This window comes from Apteryx rowi, unplaced genomic scaffold (genome assembly GCF_003343035.1).
Source record: "Apteryx rowi isolate R43461 unplaced genomic scaffold, aptRow1 scaffold_471, whole genome shotgun sequence".
Taxonomy (NCBI): Eukaryota; Metazoa; Chordata; class Aves; order Apterygiformes; family Apterygidae; genus Apteryx; species Apteryx rowi.
The window spans coordinates 251,342-277,096 of NW_020450729.1; the positions used below are offsets into that span (position 1 = coordinate 251,342).

Sequence of the window (25,755 nt, forward strand, 5' to 3'; positions counted from 1 at the left end):
ATGGGCAAAGTTTGCTCATCTCTTGCTGAGCACATATGTCCTGGAGCTTGCTGCATGAACCATGAATGGATCCGGATATTCAGACTTTATCACACATAGACTTATTGGTACTTCTTTTCAGGGAGAAGGGAGACCCATTCTGAATGGGTGGCAGCTATAGGTATCAACCTATTTGCCATTTGCTTTTCTGGCTTTCGGTACATTTGCAGCTCCTGTAGTTCAGACCTGTAGCATCCACTCTTGGTTGGGAAGACCTGACCTCAGCTGGTGATGTGTACCATTACTGCCTTGCTCCGGAGGGCATGATGTCTTTCTGAAAGGGCTTCCTGGACCTCCTGGTCTGCACCTGGATGATAGCATGCTCAGATAGGTCCAAGCCCACCTCTGCTGAAGCATGGAGTGAATTCAAGCTCTCCCCATCCAGCAAGCCCTGCAATTTGAATGGGGGCTCCATCTGGCTCAGGTTAGCAGTGGGAACGGGTAGTGGAAGTGGGCTTGCAAGTGGGCCCCATCCACTTAACTGGTAGTGGAAATGGTCCCTTTCTTTTGCCGCATCCGCACCAGATAAAGGGAATTTTGGCACCAGTTTCAGGACCAAAAGAAGTCTGCATGGAGGAATAGTAGACTCCTCGATGTCACTGTCTGGGGAAATCATCTGACCAGAACTGACTAGCTGCCTTAAGCACAAAATTGGCATAAAAAAGAATTTGAGCTCATATCTGCCCTTGTTACTTATGAAGTTTCCAGAGGTCTGTTTCTCTAAAGCACTGCTCCAGCTTCTTTCCTTTCAGTTGTCCATTTCGGCAAAAGTGACTGAATTTAGTGGGGAGAAGAAATGCTTTGTGCCAGCCCAAGCACAGTGAAAATTTTAGTTGCAAGCCCAGATTCTGCCTGAATTCTTACCAGCTCTCTAAGGGATGAGCTCAGCAGCTTTTGCAAGAAAGCAAATGCAGTGCATCTGTGTTTTAAGGATCTTGGTATATATCTTGCCGCTTGCTGTCTGCCAGAGAGGTGGAAGAGGGTGTAAGAAACTACATGAATGCAGTAGTAAAATCCTGCTCCATTCTGAAACAATTTTACACCTATTGTAATGGGTCTTGCTTTGTGCCCAGGCTGATCGCTGTTGCAGGATTAGCCGTGCTGTGCTCTACATCTGTAAAGTGCTTGGGTCTGATCTTCACATGGTACCTAGTGGTGAAGCTCAGAGGTTGCGAGGGAAGAGCTGGAGGCAACTATTGGAGGCTGCATGTTCAGGGACGTTGGGAGAAACTGAATAGTCTCCAAAGAGAAACAGTCTGGGGAAAGAAGCAGCATAGGCTTAATACAGTGCTCAGTAGGGTCCAAAATATCAGTGAAGTTCAAATCTACTGCTCTGCTTGCGTGGTAATTATGTGGTATGGTCATTAAGCTATACTGAGTCCCTATAGCATCCTCTTTCTGATACGACCAGGAAATCTTTCCTTAGGCAACTGCATTTTATTTTTATTTAGAAAAACAAAAAGAGTGACACTGCCAGCTTCTGGCACTTGCTAATTTGGTGACTTCCTGACCCAGAAATGGAGTTTGCTAGTCCCAGCGACGCTGTCTACAGGGAGTAGATTGTGAGTATGTGCCCCTGTTATCTCTCAGGGACATGGCCGTGGTTTGTTTTGGAGAGTTTGAGCTGAAACTGCATGATAAAAACATAAGAGATCACCATGCCCCAAGCTTCCCTGTGGAAGCAGAGTGGGTGGAGAGTGGAAATAAAAGGTGTCAGCTATCAAAAACCGCTGTTTGCACGGACAACAAGGATGTCACCTAATATCTATGCAGACAAGTGATACATAAGAGCTAAGTTTTTCAGGCAAAGCACTTATATGTGAGAACTATCCCTACCAGGATATTGGGAATTAGCTTTGGTAGAGCCAGGATCTCATTTTGTGTATTTATATGAGACTGGTACTAGTCCAATCAGTCCATCCCTCRTCTGTGTGTGTTCATTCCTTCCCAACCAGGACCTGCGACCTGCCCTCATCTTTTCTGCTGCTCCACATGCTCCCAGGGCCTGAGGCTGCTTTGGCCAAAGAGAAATTTCTGCATCGCTTGCTCTTGTGGTTGGACAAGGGGAAAGGGGAAGGCTGAAGGGCTTTGCTTAAAAAGCTCCCTGCTTTGTAGGATAAAAAGCAGTGTGGACCAGCCTCTCTCGTTCAGCTCCATGAAAAACTGCACATAACTCATATTACTGCAGAGATTTTATTTTTTGTGAGGAGGGGAATCTGATCCTCTTTTTCACCTCCCTGGTATAAGTCAAGAGCAATCCTTTTGTGGGCATTAATCTCACCAGCATTTAGGCAGAGAACAGAGATAGTTTCAGTCTAGACCTCCCATAAAATCCTCCAGCCCCGGGTCCTGCCAAAGGCTGCAGGCATCAGCAGTTGAACCTTTAGCACTTGACRTCGCTAGCCTAGTCTGGCTCCCAGCAGACTTCTCCCCTCTTGAATAACCCTTCCCAGGTCAAGCTGAGTTTTGCTTCGACTTCCTCCCACATCTGCCACTGCAGCATTTTCTGGAATGGGCTTAGCCTTATTTTTTCCAACAGGGTATCCTCCCTCCCTCCCTTCCTCCCTTCCTCCCTGCTCTTTCCGCTGGCCGGGAGCCCTGCTCTGGATGCCAGATCTTTGCAGAGGGAACAGCTGTTCAGGTCTCGGATTGGGCTTCATTGACTGTTCACCATGTGTCTTCGTGTTACAACACAGTGAAGCCAGAAAGCTGATTACTAGGAGAGCGTGTCAGAGAGACGGAGGCCGTAGCATTAGCCTGAGCCTGGAAGGGGGTCCTGAAGATCTCTGGTTTAGTGCATCCGCTTAAATATGAGACTGGCTGCTTGGTTTTCCTCACGGCTGAGCCAAAGCATATTTTGGAGCTGGCTAGAGCAGCAACACTTGGTCTTGGGTTAGAAATGAAACCCAGTGTTTTGGGCCCTGGACAAGCAGCCAGATCGCAGTACCTTGCTTTAAGCTCCTTCTCCCTTGCACCGTACCTGCTACCACATGAAGACGAGGGAGATCTCTGTTTTCGGGCAACTTGTACCATCTGTGGAGAAAGTCTTAGCTTTACCYCAAGCTCTGAGTTATGCTGTGTGAACTACTCTGTGCTTTTGGGAACCAGGTAGATGAGGATAGATGGTACCGAGAAGAGGGGAAGTGGGTTGATAAGACTTAGGTGGGGAGGGAGAAATAGGGGCGAGGAAGATCAAGGACACCAGGTCGTACCTGTGATACCCTGGAAACGCAACCAGTGATGGCACGGAGAGGAAGAGGATCAGCTRCCCAGGGGAAAACAGTTCACCTCTTCTAATCATCACTGTCCCAAACTCTCTTCTTGGGTACAGGCCATTTCCAAACATGACATAGGACTGGTATTGGGTTAAATTAGGGTTTTTAGTACCCCTGGACATATAAGCAAGGACTTGTTTTCTCTCAGAAGAAAGGACGGCCATGTGGTGGCCTGAGGCTCAGTCCACAAAGCGACTGCCTTGGTCACCAGCCAAGACAAATTAGGGTGTCATTATGCTCTTACAGTAAGTAAATTAGGCCTGGTGGGAGGGTTAGATGTGGCATCAGCCCGGCTGTGTGCTCTGGCCCTTGAGTTCCTCGCTGGGAGCAAGATCAAGCCTGGAGAAGGTTTTCCTCCCTGTCCTAGATGGCAGGCCAGACTGCCACATGSTGGCTGTTTCCGTGTCCAGACAGCAGTGCGTTGCGGGACCTTACAGAAGCGCCCCATGGTCTTCTCCAAGGTGGCTGGGACAAAGGCTGAGCATCCTGCAGTGATGCTTGGAGGGGACACGGCAGTAGCTCCGCGCGGACTAGCGCAAAGCAGGGCAGTGCCAGGTGAACCCAAGGCGTTATAAAGGGGAGAGGCTGTGTCGAAGCACAAGGGTTTCTGGGCAGGCTGTTGTAACAGTGACTGGGTGGCTCAAGGTGACTTGCGGTGGTGGTTGAACCTGAGCTGTGCCTCTGCACTGTGAGTTCAAGCCTGGCTGGTTGCAACAACCAGAGAAACTCTCTTGGATGAACACCACCTCTTTTGCGGGGGGAGAGCTTTTGCCCTCCAACCCTGTTTCTTTGGTGTTTTTATAGCTTTTTCTGGAGTTTGCTTGCAAGCGCTGAATTGTCTCTGCAAGAATTGTCAAGGGAGGTTAGCACTGATTAAACAGCACAAAGGCAGATTCTTGCTACACAGGCAATATTATTTTTTCTGAGTGAAGGCAATATCATTTGGGGGAAAAATATGTGGGGTGACAGGAGAGGAATAAGAGTACTGTTGGGGGGGAAAGAGAGKCCAGGTGTTTTGGGAAGGGTCATGGGAAGGGGATAGTCTTAGGGARGCAGGGGCATGCCCTTTTSAGCCCTRCTTTGGTACTGGGGAGCGAAGCTGTCATTCATAGCCCCGGRGGTTTTTTGTTTGTTTGTTTTTTGTTTCTTTTTTTCCCAATCAGACAAGAGAACATCTTGATTTTTAAAGTGGGAATATACCATTTTTCAGTAGTCATTTCCATGTCAGCCTGACGTGTATTTAGCCTGACTGATATATAGCCATTTTGTCCATTAGATCCTTTACCTTCTGAATTTGATACTGCTGTCTTTGGACCGGGAGGAGTTGGTGCAGGATGGGAGAGTATCTCTCAGATCCCCTTTTCCTTGTGTTGTTAAGCACTTAGCTCCTTTTGCTTGCTGAGTGAGGGTTATACAATCAGTCCCTGTGGGGTTTTCCTGGAAGGGGAAAGGAGTCAATGAACTAATTCACTAAAAGCAAGACCGACACTTGCCTGCCTGCAAGTTTCTGCATTAAAAGGTCTTTTCCCCAGTGTATAGCACAGCCTGGGAAGCTGGCAAAAACAGAGAGCAGCCAAGGGTAAAGATAATGGGAAAGTCAGAGGTTAAGTTCCTGCAGTTCTTTGCTCTGAAAGCTCACCCGGAGCAGCGGCTTGRGGCATACGCAGGAATTAAAATGGCAATGATCAGAGAGCAGTAACCTTCTGTGCCCTTGCCTCCCGCTTGGACCCTGTTCTGGCAGAAGTACTGACCTCTGGCATCTGTGCTCAAGGGCAGTCTCTGCTTAGATTTTTCAAGCTTTTTGGCCAGCTGCACCGTCAAGCAGTTCTGGTCTTGCCCGGAGGAGGTCTGGGGTGCTCGTGTTTAGCCTTGCTGCTGCCTCTCCAGGGTCCTGCTGGACGGACCAAGGGATCGTCTCCTCTGCATGGGAGTCTGTCACTAGTCTGTAATGGGAGTCAGAGTCCATCCAGGCCTTAGTGTTTCACAGCTTAGGAATTTATGAGCCACTTGCTTGTTAATCTATCTGTAGCGTTCAGCRAAGCCCGGAGCTGATTGCCAGTCTGGGCCTGATTGCTCCTCACCAGCAAAGGATTTGGTCACCATTTAATGTGATCTCTGAATTTATCTTTTTTTTTAAGCTAGTGGTATTCACTGATTCCCCACCCCACCCCTGAAGGACAAGGATAATTTCTGTTATTATTTACGACTATTTACAGAACTCTCAGTGAATTTGATGCTGACCTTGGCTGTCTTGCCGGGTCCTCCCAGGGCCATGGCCCCACRGTGCCAGGCTCTATACAACACGCTCTCCCTCTTTGCCCCAGTGACGATACAGTGTGATAAGCTGCCCGGCATCAGTGTGGCTCACTGTGGTGTTTGATAACAAATTAGCCGGCGAGTCTGCTCTTTAGTCAGCATCRGAAGGACATGGCCTTAAATGCAAAACCAGCAGTAAGATCAGTGGATTAGATACACGGCTTGCATTTTAATGCAACGGCGCTTCTGTGGCTAGAAATTATCATCACTGCATTTGTAATGGAGAACAGCAGAGTATTAGCAGAGAGCATCTCTGAAATGAGCCCTGAGCGTCCTCTCTCCTCTCTGAACTTGGTGGGAGAGAACGGTGCAAATCCCCGCAGAATTGGCTCCAGGGTGCAGGAACAGCACATTCGGTCTGTGGAGCAGGTGAGGAGCTGCTCAGACCCTGGGTTCAGCCCCATCTCCTGGTCTTGGTGCAGGCGCAGAAGTGCTGCACTGCCTGTGAGCCGCGGCAGGAGGGGACCTTCCTTGCTGGGCTCTGGCGGCCCCATCCAGCCCAGTTTCCCATGGTCTGAAGGCAGCGAAAGGCAGGCRTCCCTCCTGGCAAGCGCTGCCAGCAGACAAGGAGTGTTTCAGCTGAAGCACAAGGTTGCAGACACCCCCATGGAGATAAACCGCCATGCCAGGGTGTGAAGAAACACGGCTGCTCCCACCCAGCCTGCCTCCGCTCCCGTCACGAGCCCTTATGGGAGAGAGCTTGAACACGGATGCCGATTTGCCTCTGGTTTCTTCCCCTCCCCATTTCCAGCCATGCGTGAAAGCGCTCAAATTAACCGATGGCCCGGTGCTCTTTGGTCTCTTGCAGGCAGCTGATAAGGTGTCTTCAGAGAGCCGACTGCATGCTCGAGTTGATTTTGATTGTGCTGTTGCGAGCAAGGCAGGTGCTAGGAGAAAGCTGAATCAAGCAGTGTTTTGTGCCGCTGCGGTCCCATGGGAACCTTTGCCTTGCTGCTGCCGTCCTTGTTGGGGGCACATTGCACTCGGCGCTCGCAGCCCCTCCGGGAGCTCTTAAGGACGAAGTTGACTTGTGTCAAGCTCTAATTCTGGAGGCCTCAGAGTGGATGGGATTTCAGGGTGCTCCATCTCTGTTAAGGGTGGGTTCAGTCCTGCTGACACAAATGCCTTTAGCTGAAGTCCATATGAAGTCCCCTTGCAAAGGCAGTAGGTCAGTAACACCAGGTAAAACTGAAGTCTGACTCCAGCGGCAGCGAGAAGTGGTTAAACAAAGAAAGAGGAGGAAGTGTTGTTGGTGGGACAACACCTTGAACCACGCTGACCGTGCAGCTAGCTCTGGAGCAGAAAAGGAACCACTTCCTCAGCCTGGTGGATTTGAAGGCCAGAAGGAACTGTCGTCAGTGTGTAGGCTGAATTTCTGGGTAACAAAAGGTCACAGGACTTCCTTGAATTAACGCTCCATTGAACTAAACTTGAATTGCATCCTCTAAGCAACATCCAGTTTTATTTAAAGCACTTCCAGGAGAGGAAAATCCACCGCAGCTCTGGATCACTTGCTCTAAAGACTAGTCCCTGTCTCGGACTCTACATCTTACTTCTCACTCTGATTTGGTTTAGCTTCAGCTTACACCCTTTGCACCTTATGTGTAATGGGGTGACCTTGCTTTTGCGTTTCTGTTCCCTGGGTGGTTTCTTATAAGCTATGATTAAATCAGTCCTTCCCTGTCCTTTTGGTCAGCATTTGTAATGGAGAACAGCATGGAGCCTGGTGTTGGACTTGCACATGTGCATTACTCTTTGGGGAACTCTTCCCCGCTTTTGAAAGTGTTTATTTAAAAATGCAACAGCAAGGTCCACCCTCGCCTTCTTCGAGGACAGAGTAAATAGTTGCTCTGTCCTGCCATACCCCTGCATAATCTATATCATGGTCTGAGTAGCCTTTAAAAACTTTCTTATCTGAAGTCCTGCTCTAGTCCTGGGATGGGAGCATTTCCTCTGTCACTTATAAAATCAGTCAGGGCAGACAGAGGAAGTGAGGGGAACTTGCAAGATAGGACCCATGCTGCTTATATAAGACTAAGTAGTAAAAATGAAGTTTGAAACTTCAAAAATGTATTTCAATAATATATTCAATAATATATTGCAATACTAATAAATACTAATCATATCATGATTAGTAACCCAGGAAAGGAATTTTGTGCTTAAAAATGACTTTAAATATATGGTAGCCCTGTAATGCATCTGTGATCAGGGCAGACGGTTATCTATCCCTGTAAGGAAGTGGATACGAACCCTCTCTCCATCATTTTTTCCTTCTTGTCTTGTTCAGCAGGGGCTGGACTCCTCTCTGGCCCGGGAACATTGGTGCGTTGACCAGGGATGAATAAATCCAGCTAACGTTTGTCTTTGTAAACATCCCAGGGCAAGGGCTTGTCCTCTGCTTGCTGCCAAATGACTGACACTGCCTGAATGATTTGTACAGAGTATTAAATTCTCCAACTCTTCCCTTTTTAAAATAAAACCCCAACACTGTCTGACAATAAGTGGAATGGCACCGTTGTTCCTCTGCAGCTCTCTGGCATACATAATTTAGCAGAGAAACTGTGCAAATACTGTCCCAAAGCCCCGCAAGGATCAAGAAGTCGTTCATGAGGTGCACTGCAAATGTGCAGTAAGGTAAAGGTTGGTAGGGTGGGGTTTTTGTCTCAAGTGAAGGTGCCTAGTGCAGTCATGGAGACTTGTGTGGGCTGAAACACTGTTTAATGAGTGGATGAATTGCCTTGGATGAGGCTGCTCTGTTTGACCGTCCTACCCAGGCTCTTGGCCATCCGCCCCCACCCTGCATGCTGCTCTGCTGCTGCATGCCGTGGTGGGACCCGGGGTTCAGTTCCTTGCTATGCTCCAGGCACCCCTCTCCCCCGTGACCATCTGGAAAGGCCGGTCCTGCACTGGGACGCTCAGGGAAGCAAAGCAAATGAAAAGCGTTGTTGAGAAAGGACGATGGCTGCAGTGCTCATGCAGGCTTTGGGCAGTGACAGTGCTGTGGAGCAGAGCCCAGGTGCTCAGTGGCTGAGCTAGCTGGGACCTGAGCCTGTACAGCAGAGCGCTGAGTTGTGCGAGCTGCTGACCCCTTCATGTCCTCTTTTGGAAGCCTGTCTCTCTGAAAACCCACCACTAGGTCCCTTTTAGATTATCCTTCTGCATAGAAAGGGGGGCCAAAAGGAGCACCCSAAGATGATGCTTTACACTCAAGTTTGCCAGGTTCTCTGACTTCATCCCTTTTGGCCCTGGCTTCCCAGGTGCTGCTAAGGAGATCAGCACTTTAGCAGCTGTGCATTGTCCCTGTAGGGCAGACAGAGAGCTAACACTGCTTTCYCGCCACTTGAGGCTTGTGATGACTCGCTCAGCTCTCAAAAGTGTCCCTGTCCTGAGAGGACTTCACCTTCAGCTACATGAACCCCGTAGAAGAAAGCAGAGCAGCAAGGGAGAGCTGAAGCATCCTTTGGGGTGRTAGCTGGGCCCAGCGATGGGTCAGCAGGAGCTCTGCTGACCAAACAAGAGACTGCAGCTTGGGAGTGGTGACCCACTCTTTCACATAGAGACCAAAACAATTTGTCTCAAATCTTTGGTATTTCTGGATCTTTGGGAAGAAACCCCCTTTTGGTGATGCATTCCTCCCAGTTGCCCTAAAGAAAAGAAAGGGTGGACAAACCATCTTAATGGAGAGTGTTTGTGGATGCTTAAAGCTTGATTACCTATCACATGTTATCTATAGGTATTTGAACGCGAGTTGATACAAATATCACTGATGTAGATAGTTAAGTATTAATGATGGAAAACATGAACAGAGCGCTTCATAATTGGACAAACCAGCTAAAAGTCTAACCGTATGCATGCTTAGCTTGTGTACAGTCCACGTAAATCATATGGTGAATCTGTGCAGAGACCCACAAGCCTGTGCCGCCTGTCACTGCGAGATCTTGTGCATGTTCCTGTCTTGGAGCTCCTGATAACATACTACGTCTTTGTGTGTCTCAGTAAACTGGCAGCGTGCTTGGTATGAGCTAAAGACTTCGAAGTCTCCTCCAGAAATGCTGTGTATTGCCTGTGTTATTGGGAATGTCAAGCAGGTCAGAAGGAAATCACTACAGAGGAAAAGGATGTTCCTGAGGAGAAATGAAGCTTGCCTGGGTCTGACTGCTCTGTGAACTGTTCTAGTTTCATGAACTCAGCCCGTGGCCTCAACGGGAAGATCCCTACTGAGTCACTTTAGATATTAAATACAGGCTTCATCCTGTTTGATAAAACTCCCCTTGGAGGTGCCAGCAGCACTGGCTAAAGCTCTGTGCTTATGACCTTATTTGAGTCAACTCTACTACTAAATCTCACTGCACTTCCTTCTCTCGGCAGGGACAGGAATGCAGCCTTTTTCCCTGTGGCTGAATAATGAATAATTGTCTCCGAATAATGCCCCTTTTTGTCCCCTCTCCCATCTCAGCCCAGAGACACTCATGTGCCCACATCTCCAGAGGAAAGCTTTTCTCATGAAGCAGGTTTCTGTGTTTGTAAAGCTGCACCCAGAGTTTGAATAACCAGGATAGGTGTGGGTTGAAAGTAGTTTCTTTGTAGACCAAACTCATGATAACCTCTTTGTCATTGTTTACATATCCGTGGATTAATTTGGGCTGTGATGGGGCCGAGTCGCAGTCTTGGATCAAGGCAGTGCCATGCTATAAGTATGGTACGAACACAAAAAAAGGGGTAGTTCCCAGCACTAGCACAGTATGGTGCAAGGAGGGGTGGGAGGTATTCCTGTGGAAGACTATTTAGGAGATTTTGCTCAGAGATATGCATAGTGGAGGGGGGAGGTAATTTTCCTTTGTTGCTTTATGTTCTTTCTTTCTCCATCTCTAACTTGGCTCTTAGGATAATTAAAAAAAAAGTGCATGATTTAGATTCATAAATCCTGTTTTTAGAAGATTGGCTTTCAGTGAGACACAGGACTTGGGATTCAGGCAGCTGACTACCAAACAGGGCAGTGTTTGGCAGGCATTTGTGCCAAACCTGAATTTTGTCGCTTGGAGGCAGGAACAGTGCAGCTGAACTCATGGCCACACCAGCTCACTCAGGGATTTCACAATAGCTACATGCAGAGTGGGTGTTTTTGGACAATTCCTCCCAAAATGCTGCGGTTTCACTGGCAGTTTTTCACAGCAGGGCTTGCTTAAACAGGTCCCTCCTTTCCCACCAACACATTCCCACCACCATGTCCTCCGTGGTGGGGCCCGATGGTACAAAAGTGATGCAAGCTGTGGCCGTACTCACAGCTCCCACCCATCCTGCAGCGCGTGGTCTTTCACTTGTGCTAACATGACTGTGAAGCTGCCCTGGGGAGCCAGGTTGGGGCCTGATGCACATAGTGTCCAGCCAGCGCAGGTCCCCTGCCTGGTTCAGAGTAGACCCCACAACCCCATGTGCTAGCATACCTGGGGAAACAGCATACCACAGCCTGGGAATGAGCACTGGCGGGTGGGTGTATTTTAAACCCATGATGCTGCCAAGCAGGGGCTCTCCCTTGCCCTGCGAGTCCTTAGCACTGTTCCAAGGGGRCTTGGTCAAGGGTGATCCTTAGGAGAGCTCAAGGCTGGGATGTGATGGAGGATGGAGAGATCTGGGAGGAGATGGACAGCATCACTGTGGCAAATTGGAAGGGTATATCTATCGCAAGGTGTTAAAGTTAAAAGAGCCGTGGGACCTTATTTCCATTTCCACTTTCCCACCTCTCTGCTGTAGCTCCCTTGAGCCCATGCCTACACGTACTAGCCTCTGGGACCTAAGGGAAGGAGGTGCGAGTTTTTCCCTTAGCAGCTCTGCTACCGGACACAGCAGAAGCAGCTCGCGGTCAGAGCCGSAGTCTGGAGAGGGCTGTGTTTGAGTGCATGGAAATACTAAAAGCTGGGCTGTGCTGGCCTTTGCATCGATCTCAGCTGGGTGGAGACCAAAGAAGTCTTGGCCATAAGTAACAGCGAGGCTTTCCAAGAGCACGTCCCCAGAGAGTGCGGGTGGGAGAAACAGGAACACAGGGTCCAAAAACTCTGCGCTTGTTCCAGTCTGCTCCCCGTCCTTCATTTCTTTCGCCGTCTCTCTGTCTGCTCCCAGGGAGGTGACGTTGTGTTTCTCTCCCTGTTTCATTGCTTTAACAGAGATTTCTATATTGCRTTTGTACTTTGGATCCCCGGAACAGAAAACTGCACAGAAACCTGTCAAGGCTGCAAAGCCTGCAATTTGACATTTAAATCTTGTTTGCAGACATCTCCATGCCCTTTCTGTTGCCAAAATAAATGGTATGGCTTGGTGCTGAGGTACACAAGCAGTTATGTGGTTGATGGGGAGTGTGTTTTTGATGACTYTCTTTACAAGCAAGTCCTGTTTGCTGTGGGTGGAGTGTGCAAAGCCCTTTGTGTGGAGTGAGAGTTGATAACAGATGCAAATACACATAAACTGAGATATTCAGGGTGGATTGGTGTTATGGACGCCTGACTGAGGCAGTATAAAACCCCCAAAACCCAGCGTTACAGGGCGTAGGTATTCAGTGTTCCCTGCAAACCAGGCCTACCTGGTGGTGCGTGCGAAGCTGGGACATTAAAGAAATTTTAATCACTCCARAAATATAGTCTCTTGGGTTTCTAACCTCACCCCCATTTCCCTTCCCTATGTCACTYGGGAGCAAATTTTGTAATTGCCCTTTTGCAAAACTGCACCTTGGTGCAGGTGTCTGCAACAAGGCAGCGCATAGACCTYTGAGTCAGTTGTGTCAGCTACTGAAGCTTCATGCAAGCTTAGCACCCTATCCAAAGGGGTTAATTCYGCTTTCTGGCCCTATCCCTCTGCTGTGCCCTCAAACCTGCCAGTCTGCCGCTCAGAGCTGATGTAGCGATCACGACGCCACTGTCCACTGTGCTCGGCCGCTTCTGCTCGCTCAGCTGGGTGAACGACGTTTMTGACACACGGTCGTTTTGGTTCTCTGTTGTCCGCGAGGAGGTGAAAGCGCAGCCGTGCTAATAGATTATCCTGCTGATTTTGCAAGTCTGAGTGAAAGCATTGTTCCTGAAAAACAGACAGTCTCTTGTGTCCTGGTTCTGCAATGCAATTAGACTAGTCTGTTCCTTACCAAATCTTGTTAGCAAAAAATGATCCTAGCATGCAGCAGATGTTGTATTTCACATGGTTATTTCCCCCCTTAGCTTATTCCCTCCCTGCATCAGGCTTGACATGATCCAGATCCCCAGTGAATCAAAAGCTCAGAAATCTGCATCAGGAAATATTTACGATAAGACAGTCAACAATTATAAAGCCAATTAGAGGGTGCTTTGCTCAATACTACCCTATGTGGAATTGGACTAGCAGGAGAAAGCAGGGATGATCTTYTCTGATTTAATTGCATTTGGAAGGAAAATGTGTGTATTGAGGGAAAGAGTGCTGAAGGAGAGAGTGGAGGGAAAGCCTGCATGCTTTTCTGTGGGAGACAAAATTACGCTGCCAAGTGCAAGGTAATTGCACTGACTGGGTCTTGTTTTCCCTAATGGACTTTGGTTACCCCTGAGCCAGATGGAGCGAACTGGCGCAGATCCGTTCCAGATGGTCGCTGTACTCCCGTAAGTCRGTCTTGCTACCTTTGCAATCAGCTTTTCCTCGAGACGGACCTCAAAGTCCTCTCCAAGCCCTGGCTCTCATTTCCAGCTCTGTTCCCAGCCCTCACAGGAGGGAGGATGTGGGAAGGAGGAGATGAATCACCACAAGTTCAAATCACTAGTTTGGCCCTCCCTATGTTATCAGGCTATACTTTTCCATAGGAGCAGTTGCACAGACCTTTTCTAAGTTGTATTTTCTTGCCTGGAGCCCAGCAGCTACTTGAACAGCAAGTCTGCTCTGATGCTGCCTAGGCCTCCTTGGGATGCTCCAAGCCAGGTTCTCCTTTGAGGTGAACAGATACTGCTCTCTTGGCCARGGTGGAGTTGACAGCAAAAATCAAAGGTTTCTTCTTTGCAGCCATAGCTTTCGGCTGTCCCCTTGCATATTCCTTGCTGTTGAACATCCGTGTCCCGTCTAGGAGCACCATGACTCAGGAGCCAGCTGCGGTGAGAGGAAGGACAGGGTGGACTCACTATTTGCTGAAACCTCCAGTGCTGGGGTGCAGTTTGAGCGGGCTCTGGGGTGGCTGCATTTGAACCCCAAAGGCCCCCAGGGTGTGTGTGTGGATGTGTGTTTCTGTGCTGCTCTCTTCTCCCGGGCCTGCAGCACCAGGAGGATGACGTAGTGTTTGCTTTTCAGGAGGAATCCCCACCTGGGTAAATGATTTTGTGCACCTGGTTTCTGTCTCCTGCACAGGAGGGAGGGGATGAAACCAAGGTGGTGACCTTCCACAAACACCACATCTGCCTCTGTTTCTCTCATCTCCCTGCATATACAAACTTTGGGCCCTATAATTCAGTCTAGCTGTGAAACAAAGCCTTTATCTCTTTCAGCTCCAAGCACAGGCAAAGTTCAATGTCTTTCTTGGTGTTTCTGACCCAGTTCCCTTTGCTCTCGTTAGCTCATCACCCAGCTGTGTGTGTGGGCACGGTACATTATGGCTCTGAGGGGGCTTTGCACCCTGAACATGCTGCATTGCACACCAGGGCCCTGCTGCACTCGGTGCGGTGCACAGTGGAGGCAGTCTGCCTGGGGGAAATTGCGGCTTCACTGAAGCAGTGCCTTGTTCCCACGTCTCCTGTTCCCTTCAGTARCGGCAGAACCTACAGGGAACAGCAGCCACACAAGTCAAAGGCCACACGGTCTAGATTGGGGCACGTTATGTGAGTGGGACCTGAGCAGCTTCAGCAGGGACTGGAGAACCTGAGTAAATCAAGATTTGGAAGCTGCATTCTAAGGGATTTAGGAAACCTTCTTGGTAGGTTTTGGTGGGGAGGCTGGCCCGCAGATGAGCTTTACCCTGATGGGAGCAGCTACACAGCATTAGAGCAAGGAGGTATTTGCTGCCTTCCCTGTGTGAGTGCAGGACAGGACCACAAAGATGATTAAGGAATTGGAGCTTCTGACAAACARGAAAAGGCTGAGAGCTGGCAATGTTCATCCTGGAGAAGAGAAGACTGAGAGGGGATCTTATTAATGTATATAAATATTGGATGGGAGGGTGTAAATAAGATGGAGCCAGACTCTTCTCAGTGGTGCCCAGTGAAAGGACATGAGGCAGTGGGCACAAACTGAAATGCAGGAAATTCCGTTTAAACATATGAAAACACTTCTTTACTGTGACAGTGGTGGAACACCGGACCAGGTTGCCCAGAAAGGTTGTGGCATCTCCATCCTTGGAAATGTTTGCAGCTTGACTGGACACGGTCCTGAGCAACCTGCTCCAGCTGACTCTATCTGAGCAGAGGGTTTGGACTAGATGATCTCCAGAGGTTCCTTCCAACCTCAACTATTTGGCGATTCTGCACTTAGGACCACTGGGAGCACATCCTGGAGCTTGATGGTGCTACATGGTCCATATGCAGGGAAGCATGGCAGTCCCTGTCCACTTCAAGGTGGACTCCTGGGAAGACTCAATGAGCATTTTGGGACTTGCTCAAGTCGTGTGTAGAGCCCATGTTCTGTGTCTCCTTCCAGCCAGGCCTGTATGTGGTGCTGAGGCGATCGGTGTGTAAAGCATCCCTCCTGCTCCACAGCCTGATGCACCTCCTCGGACGGGCACCAGACATGCAGTGTCATGGGGGCAGGGGAGAGGCCATCACCCTCTGCCAGAGCTAGGATTGTTGTATTTAGGGACCTTTGTGCTCCCAGGAGACTTGCAATTTAGCTGCAACCTGCCAGGGCARGTTGAACGTTATGAGAGAAGGGGGTTAGAAAGTCTGCGAGCTGCTGTGTCTTAGAGCAAGTGTGTGCCATCAGCCACAGCTGTGCCAGACCAAAAGCACCTTGAAACTCCACATTCAGGTTTGCATCTGGATGGGAAACTACTACTGCAGTATCCAGATGACTGCCTGAATGAATCCTTCAAGGACGATATGCACCTAGGGACACATCTTCATTAGCAGGAAGAGGAGTTGAGTCAAATGAGGAGCATGTTGTGCAGTGGGAGTCTGCCTCGACATGAGCATTTCCGTGAGCCTTGGCACCCTCGGTGCTGCCATGGATCTGAGAGAACAGGGTCTAATTAACTGCACCCCTTGTCGGTGCCAGGACAGGCTTCTGCTTTGACGAATGCATAGGGCTTCGTTCTCCTGAAATGAGCAACCACAGAGTTTTAATTTGCAAACCCTGGCCTGGTGAAGCGGGCGGTCACAGCTAACTAGCAGCTGTGCTCTTGGGAAAGGTCCCTGAGCATCTGACACCCTTTACCTGGTGGTAATTTCTGTAAAGTGGGATATGTTTTTCACGCTTTGGCCCCGCTCCCATTCTCCTCTGTCTACATAAGTACCAAATGACTTCCTTTGCACACTGCAGACTCACCCAAGGGTAGAAAGTGCAGCCGTGGTCCTCAAATGGGGAAAACACSGTGCCTCTGCCCACCATGGCAGGAATGCTACGCGCTGATTTTGCAGAGTCCCATCGCCGACAGACAGGGCAGATGCATCCCCTGCTGCTGGCTGCTTCCTCAGCAATATGAAACAGGAGTTAAATGCCACAGCTCTTCGCCCATCCCTCTGCRCTCAGTGATGCTGAAAAGCACAGGTGCCTCTTGGCTTTCGTGGCTGTTCGACTGCCTCCCTCTAGTGCTTATCCCAACCTCCTACAACTCCCTCATCTGGAAGGGAATTAGCCCTCTCCCTCTCATGTTTGACTCCTGCATAGTGCATGTGTCCAGATGGAGCCCAGGTTAATTTTTTGGTGTATGGTGCTGGCTGAGAGGAGGCAGAACTAGGTAGGAACACCAGGAGGTGCTCATGAAGCAGCGATTCCTGTTCCTCCCCATTATGAATAGAGGAAATGCAATTATTCACATGCAAAGATTGGGCAGAAAGGTTATTTTGGGTGCAGCAGCCAATGTGAAAAATCAGGGGGTGGAGGGAAAGAAGGAAAGGAGGAATTGTTTCAGCTCTAAGGAATATAACAGCAAAGTGGAAGAGTTTCTTTCAGCTCTTTCAATGTCCCATCCACTCCCTCCCTCCAGCTGGACATGCCCTTCCAAACTGGATTGATCAGGAGAAAATAAAAAAATAGCAATGTTTCACATGAAGCTTGCTCAACGCCCTCTGTTATTTAAGTGCTTTCTTGGCAAGGCTGTAAATGGGAGTGTGAAGAAGGGAGGACAGTCTGGCAGGAGCTGGGAAGAGGAAAGGCGATGCGTGTGGTGTCTGAGTGGTTGGAGGGATGAGCTCACCTCCTAGCTCCCTCCTACCCAAGGCTTCTCCATTCATGGTCCATTACGTGGTGCCTGTGCACAATCCATTCTGTCGGTTTTGGTAGCAGGGTGAGCATTTAATCCTCCTCGTCCAGCCGCAACGTCTTTGGCTCACCAAAAGTTTGCTCTCCACTGTGGTGGAATCTGGAGGTCGCACCCCCTGGGTGATGACACTTGGCTATTGGGCCTCAGCTTCTTGTGACCATGGCTGAGCCCTCAATCTGCATTGAGCTTTCCTGGTTGAACTGTCCAATGTAGGCGTTATGATTCCTCATCTAAATTCCTGGCTTTCCCTGCTCCCACAGGATTTAATTTCTGGATGTATAATCCACAAGCCCCAGTGTGGGAGACTGTGGCCTTGGGCAATGTTCTCAGCTCCAAATGCTTTTCTACCAGAAAGTCCCCAGAGCAAATGAGAGAGGAGGAGAAGCTTATAAAACAGCCAAAGGGTAGGGAGAACTGAAGGACTTATGACAAGCAGCAAAGGACAGGCTTAAAAGAGGAGATGGGTCACGAGGGCTGTAATGGTGTGCTAATGTACCATTTTCACTGAGGATAATTATAGCCCAACAAGGCGGTTTTGATGCTGGAACAGAATAGCYGCCTGGGGAATTGGGCAGGTGTCATTTCAGCAGTGACGCTACCCATGTCCCAAGGAGAGCCCTAGGCAGAACAGGATCCTTCTGCCACTGGTGTGTTGAGCCAGGCCAGCAGAAAGGCTGCAAGTGGGATTTAAATGGGGCCTGAGGAGGAGAGAAAGAGATTTTCTGTTGCCAGGAAGCCTTGCTCCTGATTCCCCTGACTCCTCATTTACCTCATGCATCTGTTTTCTCCTGTTCCACAGGAAATCTGCAATGACCCACATCTCTTTGTGGATGGGATCAGCTCCCATGACTTACACCAGGGCCAGGTCGGGAACTGCTGGTTCGTGGCTGCCTGCTCCTCCCTGGCATCCCGGGAGTCCCTGTGGCAGAAGGTAAGCAGTTCCCCGCGCAAGAGGAAAGCCTGTCTTCAATGCCTTGACCTTGTATTGTGTTTGTCCAGCTCATAAACTGGTTCTTCCAGGGCACCTCAGATCCTAAAAAGCTGTTCACATGCATAAAACCTCCCTTAAATGACTGTCTTTCGAGGTGAATTCAGTTGGTGTGACTGTAGCCACATCATACTCAAGCCAAACTCTTGGCCTCTCTCACTTTAATCAMATGAATCAAGCCTCATGCTGTTCCTTCAGATCTGAAATCTGACTCTCCCCTCTCCAGAATAACCTAGAAAAAAGCAAAACAAAAAAAGTTGAAGATGCTCAGCTGCAGCGTTTGGCCCCATTTCCCTAGTTTCCATGTTGTTATCTCTCTCTCTCTCTCTCTCTCTGTGCTTGTTGTGTGCCCATCTCAGCGATGAGACACCATGCACTGGGGCAGGTAGGGCGATTCAAGGGTATTAGCATCTCTCCCAGGGCACGGCTTCCCCAAAGCAAATGTCCCTGGCTGGTCAGCCCATGGCTGGATTGCCTACCACATGGGAGGCTCTTCCTTTGAGCATGGGGTCCACAGGGACCATGCAGCTCCACGACCTCTCTGTCACTGGCCAGAAAGCTTCACCCACAGCCTCCTACTGCAACATACCCACAAGGTCCAAATATTCCCTCCCACCTAAGCATTTGGATTGGCTCTATGTGCTGTGATACACCCAGTCTCTGTGGCATGTGTGTTTTGTGATCATAAACACTAAACTCAGCCTTGGGAATTTGTGTTTGTTGCAGCATCCCTGCTTTCTATTAAAATTGGGTCTCTTCCTTACATGAGAAAGGAAGTTGTTGGCTTCTGGGTAATCAGTAAGGTTTCCACCCGTCCGTGGCTGCTGTGACTATTGTGGCTCTTGTTCCAAGGTACATGGTGTTGTTTAGCTTGTTCTTCCATTGCCATCTCCCAAGARCAAGTGTGTGAGTTGTCTTCCCTGCTCACCATTCACTTCCAGCCCTGCCCTGGGAAATGCCAGTCAAACAGAAGCTGGGTCCCTTTGGAGACCTCATTATTTCAGTTTGCCAACTGCACTGCTTTTCCTCCCTTGGTAGTTTTGCTGTGGGTGTTTGTGATTTCGCATTTTCCATGCCCTTAACTCTCACAGGCTCTTCTCTACCTGCCTCCTGCATCCCTCTCTCTTTTAGAAAGGTTTGTTTTCAGGCAAAAGCAAAAGCTACAGTCCTTCCCAAGCCTTCCCTTCTAGTGATGTTCAGTTTGCTGCAGTGCTCATCCTAGTGCTACAGTCAGGCAGCACACACCTGTTTTTGGAGAGCTCTAATTTAGATGGGACCTTTACTAACAGCCCTGTCTACTGCACAGGTTGTATTGACCAGCCTGTGTTTATCACATGAGCAAGTTTCACCCACTTACCCCTCTGCGGAGCCCAGTAACATGCGTTTGGTTAAAAATATCTCTCCTGGGAGGGTGTCCATCTGTGAAGAGTTGGATGAAGAATTTCTTGGGAGCACTCTCCAGTGGTTAGTCCCTCTCATGGGCACAGGCTGGGATTGCGGTCTGTGGCACACCTCTCTGATGAGTATGGTGGGACCTTGGGAAAGATCTTTGTTCCTCAGCTCCCCATCTGTAAAAGGAGAGAGCAGCGTCTCCTTTGAGAGCTTGTGACAAACAGTGCTCTGCAAGGGTTGAGCATGGCTGTAAACTGCAGCAGCAACTTTCAAAGTAAAACARGAGAAATCAAGTGCACAGACTAATTCCTTGGTCCACGAGCATCAGCTCTGCGAGACATGCCTGGTTTGGAGCACAATCATTGCCAAGGATCTTGAAGACCTTCACTGGCCCAGAAGTAATGGGCCTCTTGGTCAGCTGCACATGCAGCTGTGATGCCGTTGCTGGAGGTATCTGTTCCTCCTTGGCCCTCAGGCCTCCCCACACTCTGGTGTGACCTGCAGACCCCGGGGACTGCACATTTCTTAAGGGATAGGACTTACTGCCTACAGACTGCAAGGGAAACGTCTGCGCCTAACTAATCAATACGCTGATAAAAATGGCAGTCACAGTGACAGACCAGACAGCAGAACACTAGGTTCTTAGACTGTYATTAGACACCAAAATGTCTCTGATTCAGAGTCCAGGATGAAATGAAAGATGCTGATGTACGTGTTAGTATTGCTGAAATATCAGCACAGGGATCTTGGCCCAGGTTTCCCATTGATCCTAGAAAATTTAATCCTGAGTTGCATTACGATGTAAATTAGGCTCTGTGTCTCCCTTGCTCCATTGTGCTCAGCAAAACAGTCCCTCTACCATCGAGGYGAGCAAGTGTGGGGAGGGGGAACTCCTTCAGGGAAATAAGATGGAGTGGCACATCCTTGGGTACCCCAAGAGAAGGATTTTATTCACAGTCTTTCTTCCACCTTGGCCTAAAGCTCCCTCCATGTCCCTCCTTCCCGCTCAGGAGGCTTGTTCAAGAGTACAGGGCTGTCTTGGATAGGACACCATGAGYAGAGTGCTCTGAGGGCATCCACATCCCAAAGCCCATTTTGCATAGCTCTTCCACAGCCTGAGGTCAATTATTGCTCTCTGAGGAGGTCCTGAAGGCTGATTTTGTGCCCCAGCAGAGCAGGAGAGTAACATCACATAGCACCTGACAGCTGCTCCCCCACCACAGGTAGTTCATCATCAGGTGCAAGAACATTGTCCTTCTACTGCCACCACATGTAGGCAATGCAGGGGATAGTAGGTAAAAGAGCTGAGGCCATCCAAGCAAGGTCCATGTGACACTGACACATGCAGCTCAGCTCGAAAAGGTCTCCAGAGATACCTGAATGCATTTTAACTTTAAAAACCCAAGGGTTGAATAGACAGTTGCTGCTAAGTTTGTTTTAAAGCTAGTAAACAAGTGAGGCAAGAGCTCGGAGGACATCAAGAAGAGTCTGGTTTCCTCAGACCCCCCTTCTTCCCTTTGGATGGTGCTGTTTGTAGCTCTTAGCTTTCTTGACTCTGTTCTCAAGTACTTCAGAAGTAATAGCAGACAGGTGACAATTCCCAGTAAAATGACCCAGCCTTGCTCCCCTGGTGTTGGTGGCTTGTCAGGCCAAGGCTATCTCCTGATGGTCTTTTGGGGGACTTATTCTGGAATTCAGAGTTATATCCTCCAGGGGATGATGCAGACTGGTCATGTGTCAAGTGTGACACAAGCAAGATGCTGGCACAGCCTTTTATAGTGATGTTTTAAAAAAAACTGTTTCCTGGACTTGATTTAATACTGTTTGAGCTCCCAAGTGCCCTGCAAACACATTGTGTGGCAGAAGCCAACCTGAGTCGTGGGCAGGCCTGAGAGAACACAGGTGACCTGACTCCACACCATATCCCCTCTAAAGCTTTGTGCTGTAACTCCTGGACCCTCCAAGTATCCAAAAAAGTGACTTTATCCCAAAGATACCACAGAACACTTGCAGGAGTCAGGCCTTTTCCATGGTGCACCTAAAACTGTGGCTGTGGTTTAAACATCATTTCACAGTGCAGCTTGGCAGAGGGGGTCATGGTTTGGCATGGCACTTCTTTTGGGTGTTTGCAGCCTCATGGAGCCACCCAGCACATTGCAAAGAGCAGTGCATGCACCTCTATCCCATCTGCTGGCTGGAGAACCCACCAGCATTGCCCCGGTGCTCTGGATATAGCCACGTCTAGCAACTGTAAGGGAACGAGCTCTTCTAGATAGGCACAATGGTCTTGCTGGTGCTCCCCTTGGCTCAGAGACAGGCTGCCTGTTCACCGGCCCAAAGAAACAAGATTTAAGGTCCTGACTGTGTCTGGGCCCCCCTTGCCAGGAGTGCTAAGGTGAATTCCATGTGTGAGCACCCTTTCAGACTTTGGGCAAGTCCGTTCAAGGGCAGGCAGACCCATGAGCATCCACTGTGGCTTCTTGCTWCTGCAGCAGCAGTGTGGGGCATGAGTCCTGCCAAAAGTGCCATCCAGAAAAGACTGAGGAGCCCTGATGGACAAGTTGACCATGAATCAAATATGTGCCCTTGCAGAGATGAAGATCAGCCACACACTTGGACAAATTAGCAGAAACGCATCCAACAGGACAAGGGAAATGACTCTCCCCCTCTATTTGGCATTTGTGAGTCCCTCTCTGGGCACTGTGTCCAGTTTTGGGGTCCCCAGTAAAAGCCAGTGACAGACTAGAGTGAGTCCAGCGAAGGCCACCGAGATGATCAGGGCCTGGAGCACAGTTTATGCAAGGAGAGGCTGAAGAGCTGGGTTTGTGCAACCAGGAGAAGGGAAGGTGAAAGGGAATCTCATTGCTGTCTGCAGCTCCCTAATAGGAGGGGTACAGAAAAGACAGAGCTGGACTCTTCTTGGAGTGAGGACAAAAGTCAACAACACAAGTTGCCACACGGGAAATTCTTTCTAGATATAAAGGGGAAAAAAAAGTCTTCAGCAAAAGGGTGGTCAAACACTGAAACATGGGCCCWGAGAGGCTGTGGGATCTCCATCCATGGAGATATTCAAAGCTCGACYGGACAAAGCTCTGAGCAACCTGAGCTAGCCTTGAATTAAGTCCTGCTTTGAGCAGAGGGTTGGACCAGACCCCTGCAGGGGCTCCTTCCACCCTTAGCTMTCCTATGAGTCTACAGCTAGAGAAAGCCACTGCAAGCGAGCCCTGTAAGATGGTGGCCAGGCTGCAAGCACCTTCATTTCAGTACGACAAACCGTGCTCCCGCTTGCCTGGGAGCGGTTGTCAGGGAGGTTTCCAGGGAGGCTGACATCAGACATCCCTTCCCTATAGATTATTGTGCACAGCAGCACAATCAGTTCCTAATCTGCAAATGAGATGGGAGGGCACCCAGAGGAAGCTCCGGAGGGTGCTTTGCGTCACTGGCCTGGGTTGCCTAGCACTGCTGGGACCGTGGAGAGGGGGCACCAGCTCTGGTGGCTTGGTGGCTTTTTACCCCTGAGTGGCTTATTTGAGAACCAAACATTGCTGAGGACTCAGCAGAGGAGAAGCCGAGGCGATGGCAGGCAAGGAAGGAGAGCTCAAGATGCCCTTCATCCAAGATGACCAGCTCACCCAGTGCATGTGGCTGAGAGTCCAGAGCCTACAGCAGAAAAACGAGAAGCCCCAGGATGGGGAGAAGCTGCTGCGTCCCAATGAGCACATCTACCGAGTGGATTTCACCCAGCAGCACAACTTGCGCTTCCTCCGCTGGGAGATCCAGCTGGAGAAAGCTGGGAAGGTCATAGTGACCGGTACTTCCCAGCATTGGACTCCTGATCTCACCCCCCTTATGAACCGGCAGCTGCTGGAGCCAGCAGGCATCTTCTGGAAAAAGCCAGGGGCCAAGGAGGTGGAGTGCAATGAGGCAGATGCCCAGGAATTTGGGGAGCGACTAGTGGAGTTAGCCAAGATCCGCAAGGTGATGTATTTCCTCCTCGCTTTCGCCGACGGCCTTGAACCAGCTCAGCTGAAGGCCTCTGTCATTTTTAAAGTCTGATCCCCTCTTGCTCAGCCCATTTTGCTCCAGCTATGTTTTTGTCTTCATTTTTCTTTCTCTTAGTTCAGTTCTTGGTCGTTTCCACATAGTTCTTCGTCAAGGGACGGCGTTGCAAAAAGGTGGCGAACAGCCTCACAGCACTTCTGGAGATGCCTTCCCCATACCACCCCCTCCCCCCCCCACCCTTTGAAACTTTCCCCTAACGTGCTGTCCTCTATCTGAATGACGGGGAAGAGGGAGAACGGGGCATGAGGGCTTGTTACTGCAATTGCCTAGAGCATAGAACTGCATGTTTGTGAATTCAGCAGGGAAATAGGAGGTCTGACTGCCAGGATCCTGCTGGCTTGGAAACGGTGAGGCTGCCCGGACCCCGCCAACCGTGGTACCTGGATATCAAAAGCCTAGTGCAAACATCAGAAATTTCCACACTGGAAACAGGAGAGGCGACCTGGAGAGAGCACTGGCTTCCAGTTTCCAGCCTCGCCATCCAAAAGGGGGGCTCGTGAGAGATGCCGTGATTGTCCTTGCAAAGATGATGAGTGCTTGCAGGTTGCAGCGACTCCATCTGTGACTGTGGCTGCTCGGTGTCTCTGAAGACCAGGTCCCTGGGTTGTTCACGTTGCTGTGAAGCTGAAGTACCTTCCGACATGCCGTGTTCTGCAGATTGCAAACCGACAGGACAAACCAGCTCGAGGAGGTTGGAATCCCCTTTTCCTGGCAGCTGCAAGTGGTTTTTGCTGGAGGTCGGTGTGGGGAGTTGTACTCCAGCCTGCTGTTCACCTTGTGCTGCCTGGAGATTTTTGGTACTGAGATGGGTTGGAGCAGGCATCCATCTGTTTGCAGAGCCGGGCAAATGAGATAGCAGCTCTGAGCAGGCTGTAAGTCTAAGCCGGTGGTGAGTCCTCTGCAGCAGACACAATTTGTGCATTGTTAGGGCCTTAAAGCACCCAGGAATATATTTATTCTTAAGCATTTGTAGAGAGCTGTGATATTGCAGAGCACTTTGCAGACCACAGAGCAAGAACCTTCCTCTGCTGTCCCCAAAAGGCAGTATCTACTGAACCCCCCCAAATGCCTCTTCTCAGGCAGGAAGCTGTGTCTGGGTGTCCGGAGCAGTGGAGCAGGGAGCCATTATCTTTGGAAGTTAGCAGCATGAGGGTGTTTTGTGCATGGCGTGTTCCTGTGAATAAATCACTAACTTTGGATATCCCCTTTCCCTTCACCAGCAAGTGGAGGGTACTTTGGTGAAGCTGCTTGTTGGGATTGCACCCAAATGTGGGTGAGGATTCCTCAAGGTTCGGACAGTGGTTTTATGGAGAAGGCAGTGAAGGAAAACCAGGATGAGGTCCCTTCATTCCTATGGCCTGCTGACTTGCATGGACCACCCCAGAGAGTTGTCTGACCTCTTCTTCAGAGCTTCCAGAGACGCAGACTATGTGCCTTCCCCAGCCCACTCATAGTGTATAAAATGATATGCACAAGCTGTGCCAGGCAGAGAGGGGAAGGCAAGCAGGAAGATCGGCTACTTACTGGAGTGATGGTGGGAGCTTTGAGTCTTGGCCACAGACAAAGCTCAGCAAGCACCAAGTCATACAGCCATGCATGGGCACTGCTGGAGAAGTTGATGTCTGTCTTCATTTAGAGCCCAAGAAATGCAGGACTCAGTGAACATAGAGAAAAGTGCATCCATTCCTGCTTGGCCATAACATGGACTCATTGGGGGCCAAACCCAGTTCTAGTATCCCAGCATATTTTCCCACAGAAGACCTCTCTGAGTACATCCCAGGGCAGAGCTCCTGACTACAGACAACATTTGACCCAATAGCAGCAGTCACTGTCAACCTCCAAAAGGGTTTTTGCATGCCAGGTCTCACAATGACATTGCTATGTTGCTGGTTGCTTGGATAGAGTTCCTACTGCAAGTACCTTGCTGGGTATTGATGTACCACATTCAATAAAAGCCTAATCAAGAGGGTTCCCCTTAAGGACCTTAAGGACTGAGACTGTGCATGTCTTCTTGATGCCTTTTTTTTTTTTTTTTGGAAACTGCACCAATCCTGCACACAATAAAGCAGATACCACCATTTTTCAAGTCACTTGTGGTATTTTTGAGTGCTCTTTCTTCTATTAACAGTAAAATAGAGGATAAAATTAACATTATCCTCTTTTCTTTTGGTGTGAAAGGCTTAGCAGAGCATTTAGCCATGCGTGTGGTTTGTGGAGAGGGTTTTGAAGCTGGGCAGAGGAGTGGTAATGATCCTCAGGTGTATCTCACCTTTCTG

At 49.5% G+C, this 25,755-nt stretch overlaps 2 protein-coding genes across 2 annotated transcripts in view; both read left to right on the forward strand.

Moving 5' to 3' along the window:
- Positions 1-25,755, forward strand: part of CAPN5 (calpain 5) — a 60,985-nt gene that overhangs the window by 22,356 nt on the left and 12,874 nt on the right. Inside the window, exon 3 of the mRNA XM_026078160.1 lies at positions 17,837-17,968. Within this exon, the coding sequence (XP_025933945.1) occupies positions 17,837-17,968 (132 nt within the window). The remainder of the gene's footprint in view (positions 1-17,836; positions 17,969-25,755) is intronic.
- Positions 22,994-23,473, forward strand: OMP (olfactory marker protein). Its single transcript, XM_026078163.1, has one exon. The coding sequence runs from the start codon at positions 22,994-22,996 to the stop codon at positions 23,471-23,473; it is 480 nt and encodes a 159-aa protein (XP_025933948.1).

Bases quoted from the DNA above. Each gene is read 5' to 3' on its own strand.
- OMP (XM_026078163.1), top strand. From the start codon at position 22,994: ATGGCAGGCAAGGAAGGAGAGCTCAAGATGCCCTTCATCCAAGATGAC.